We start from the raw sequence: 4,334 nt of genomic DNA on the forward strand, positions 1-4,334 counted from the left end.
CAGGCTTTCAAGTCAACTTTATGACGAAGGACTTAGCACAAAAGTTGCGTATTCGACGCCAACACAAAACGTTAGACCTAGTAGGAATTGGAAATTCCAATACGAAAGTGGGGACAAAATTAAGCGCGTTTGTTAAGCCGCGGGTAAATAATTACAAATTTTCGGCGAAATTCTGGATAATGCGTTGCATTTCGGCTAATCATCCAGACCATAACATAAATGTTAATGGCTGGAAAATTTCGCACAATATTAAATTGGCGGCTCCAGAATTCCATAAACCAAAAATATTGATACCCTATTGGGTGCAGAAACCTTTTTCGATTTGTTAGCGGTTGGTCAAATTAAAAGTGGCCCTACTCAACCAACGCTACAGAAAACCCTTTTACAGTTTGTTGTGTCTGGCAAATATGCCACCAATCTAAGTCTTCCTCCTTCTGCAACTAGCACATTATGCCAATCGGAAGACTACTTAACGTCAATTAATTCGGTGGTCCAAAAATTTTGGGCTTTAGAAGAATTACCTTCAGAGACAAATGGAAACAAATTCACACAAGAGCAGAAAGAGTGTGAAATTTTTTTCGTGAAATCAACTCAAGTATTGCCTTCAGGACGGGTTCAAGTCAGAATGCCCTTTAAAGCTGACCGTAAGTAACTGGGTCACTAGGCCCTGGAGAGAAGAACTTTGAAAAATTCAGAACTTCGTAAAATGCACCTGGACTACAGAGCACTGAGTCACATGAGCCCAACGAACAATAATATAACACACTTCCCTCCACATCAATGCGTTTTAAGACCCGAAAGCACAACAACCAAATTACGTGTTGATTTTGACGCTTCGAGTCGTCTCAAACTTCATTGAATTAACTTTTGATGGTAGGCCCAACCATCCAAGAAGAATGTATTCACCTGTTCGTTTTCGTTTACAGCGTACTTGCTTAAACGGCAGACATTACTAAGATGTTTCGCCAAATAATCATATACATATGAAGAAGACAAAAATTGTCAGCTTAATGTGTGGAGAGAACATCCCGCAGAGCATATTCAAATTTTTCGACTTAACACCGTCACCTGCTGCACTGCGCTTGCACCATTTCTCGCAACACGGTGTTTACAAATGCTCTGCGATGCTAATACAACTAAATACCCACTCGGTTCATTGGCCATTAAAAAAGACTTTTATGTCGATGACTTATTGACAGGATCTGAAAATTTTGAGTCTCTAGATCTTATAAGAAGTAAAGTAATTAAAATATTAAACTCGGCAGGATTCACCTTAACGAAGTGGTTTTCGAACCACCCTAAATTTTTTGACAGCGATTGCACTGAAAATTCATTAAGCTTCAATGACAAAAATTCAACTAAACCACTAGGGATCCATTGGTTGCCGAAAGAGCATTTGTTTCGATTTGTTTTGGATGCCAACTTTAATAATCCTGGACCCACTAAACGGAACATATTGTCCGTCTTCGCACGCCTTTTCGATCCTCTTGGATTATTAGCCCCTCTAGTTATCAAAGCAAAAATCTGGATGCAAGAGCTTTGTATTCAAAAACTAGATTGGTATGAGTAGATTCCATTGTGCCTCGACACTAACTGGCAGAATTTCGAAGCCAACCTACTGCAGCTGTCATTAATTAGCATTTTTCGGTACGTAAACGTTGAGTCGAGTCGATAAGGGCGTACCGATGCTGCGTATACATACGAAGCCAACCTGCTAGTAGACATCATTAAAGAGGTCAAAAAGGACAAAAACTTCCCTTACAATATTGTGGCTGGTGACGAAACGTGGTGTTTCCAATATGATCGCGAAACGAAAAGCCAGAATGCTGAATGGAAGGAACCGGACGAGTCGAAACCCAAAACATCGCGCACGGAGAAGTCAAAAGCGAAGACAATACTGATCGTTTTCATGATCCCAAGGTGATTACAATACGTACACAAAGAATTTTTTCCACCTGGCCAAAAATTGTTTGCAGTATTCTATCTCGGAACTTTGATGCGTTTGGTGCGCCGTATTCGATGTGGTCGGCCCGAATATCACGAAAATAAAATTGGTTAAGTTTGTTGTACGATAATGCGCCGTCTCATCGATCGACGCTTGTGACCGATTATTTGACCACAAATCACATTTTAACCATTAACCACTCCCCGTATTCACCTGATATGGTACTGTGCGTCCCCTTCCTTTTCGGACAAATGCATTTGGCCATGAAAGGAAAGCGCTATGGAGACCTAGAAGCTATTCAAAAGTCTTGCACCGGCATACTGGCGGTCATACCTCCCAACGAGCTAAAATACTCGTTCGACATGCTTTTGGACCGTGCAAAAAGCTATAGTGAAGCAAAAGGTGACCATTTGTTCTGATATTTTTTTGAAAGTCCTGTTTACTTTGCAATACATCTCGATTTAAAAACTTTACAAACGGTACTTCTTGCATGCAATATGTCGGCAAGAAGTTTCCGACTTGTTTTCCAACCGAGCGTTCAAATCCCCTCTGCAAGGTACCTCAAAAGCAGTAGGAAGCTTTATTTCAACCATAACAGATGATGGATGTATTATTCATTGGATTCTGTAATACCAGGTAACAAAACTTTATTGTGAAAAAATGCATCAATGCAGCAATAGAAAACACGCTTACCTATTTTATGAAATTGTAAAAACAATTTATTTGTCAATTTTATTTGTTGATTTCTATTGTATTTGTTGATTTCTAATTAATTGCGCAATTTCCAGAACATGCCTGCGTATCTTAACCTTAGAACCGTGACATAGCTGTACAACTTAATCTCGTGACTTGGGCACTCAGTGCCCAGTAACGTATTTTGTATGGAAATTTAGACTTTTAAGACGTTTTTTTTATAGAAATGTCAATATTTCGCATGTTTATGTAAATAATTTAATGAAACTTGGGATTATTGCTAGAAACAAAGGTATTTTTTTTGAAAAATATGAAAATCAAATAAAGTTTTAATTTCGAACTGCTCAAATGGGTGAAATTCTTCTCTGTCTTTCTGATATATTTTGATTGGGTGTAGACGTTTTTGGAGTATTGTCCACATATTCATCGTTGTCTGAGTCCGTTTCAGCTTCGGCATTGTATTTTGCAAAATAGCACTTTTCACACGTCCTTATATAGTGTTTGGTGCATGTCGGAATAAGGCAATGGTCACAAACTGCTGTTGTTTTATTATCGATCTTATTAGTTTTGCAGGTTTCACACCGCCGTTTCAAAGTGTTGACCTGTGTCAAGAAAGAAAATAGTGAATAAATTTGAAACTGAACTAATTTTGAAATAAAATAAACTTACCTTTATTGATGGACGCGAGCTCACCACTGCAGGAAACCGTTTGAAATTGATCAAGTCCAATGCAATTTTAGTTGTAGAATTAATTTTTGTTTTGCATCGGTTTTGTAATTGCTTTTGCGCTAGCTCCATAGAGAGTTCTTTCAAATATATTTTACGCTTTTCAGACTAATTGGTGTTCCACATAGGGTGACTAACATCAAACAGCCTGAACGCTGCAAGCCCAGCAATATCCAGCATATTATAAAATAATCCCATGGGCCAGTGGTTTGTTTTTCTTTTGCCAGAAAATCCACGTAGCATTTTGTCAAAAGTATCAACACCACCTTTATGCTCATTATAATCATATATGACTTGTGGTTTTTTTGTTATAGGATTTACATCTTCGCTGGCATGAGCAGTTAAAAGCACTAGCACATTTTTCTTCGAATGTGTTGTAAAGCTTACTAATTGCATTGGTTTTGAAAAACAAAACACAGATTCAAATACACCTCTTTTTTTTGCCTCTTCAAAGGATGTAAATAGTTTTGGCAATTGTGGCTTATTGCCTCGTATTGTGCCCACCAACGTAGTATTCCGCAGAAGCAAATCTTCCGCCAGTTCATAACTTGTGAAAAAGTTGTCCATCGTAATATTCGCTCCCCTGTCCAAATATTGGTTGCTGAGTCGCATAACAAGATTGCGCGCAATACCAAGCGACCGCTGTTCATTAGGCTGTGCACCCAAATATACTTCGCCTGCAAGTGGATAGTTGGTTTTTGCGTCAATAAGCCAAAATATTTTTACGCCATATTTTTCAGGCTTAGAGGGAATGTATTGGCGGAAACTGCATCGGTTTCTTGTTGAAAGTAACTGCTCATTAACTGTCAATTCTGTACCTAGGACAAATGGTATCGTCAAATTCGCCAAGAATAATCCATGCATGATGAATAGGCGCCAATTTGTCGTATCGTAGTCTCTCAGCGCGAGTCCGGGAATCGTCAAAGCGTATAAAACGGTATAATTGCTCAAACCGATGCAGTGACATCAC

The 4,334-nt window shown here is 38.8% G+C and overlaps 1 protein-coding gene across 1 annotated transcript; it reads right to left on the bottom strand.

Annotated features, from left to right (window-relative positions):
• Positions 1–2,939: 2,939 nt before the first annotated feature.
• LOC126767392 (uncharacterized) lies at positions 2,940–3,634 on the bottom strand. The gene is made up of 2 exons (XM_050484921.1): positions 3,308–3,634; positions 2,940–3,240 (listed from the first exon to the last, which is right to left on the bottom strand). Exons 1-2 carry the CDS (start codon positions 3,434–3,436, stop codon positions 2,983–2,985), a joined length of 387 nt encoding a protein of 128 aa, XP_050340878.1. The 5' UTR covers positions 3,437–3,634; the 3' UTR covers positions 2,940–2,982.
• Positions 3,635–4,334: the final 700 nt, after the last annotated feature.

This window comes from Bactrocera neohumeralis, unplaced genomic scaffold, assembly GCF_024586455.1.
Source record: "Bactrocera neohumeralis isolate Rockhampton unplaced genomic scaffold, APGP_CSIRO_Bneo_wtdbg2-racon-allhic-juicebox.fasta_v2 ctg5919, whole genome shotgun sequence".
In the NCBI taxonomy this organism is placed as follows: domain Eukaryota; kingdom Metazoa; phylum Arthropoda; class Insecta; order Diptera; family Tephritidae; genus Bactrocera; species Bactrocera neohumeralis.

Bases quoted from the DNA above. Each gene is read 5' to 3' on its own strand.
- LOC126767392 (XM_050484921.1), bottom strand. From the start codon at position 3,436: ATGGAGCTAGCGCAAAAGCAATTACAAAACCGATGCAAAACAAAAATT. The intron at 3,241-3,307 runs GTAAGTTTATTT...TTCTTGACACAG, and splicing joins GCTCGCGTCCATCAATAAAG to GTCAACACTTTGAAACGGCG.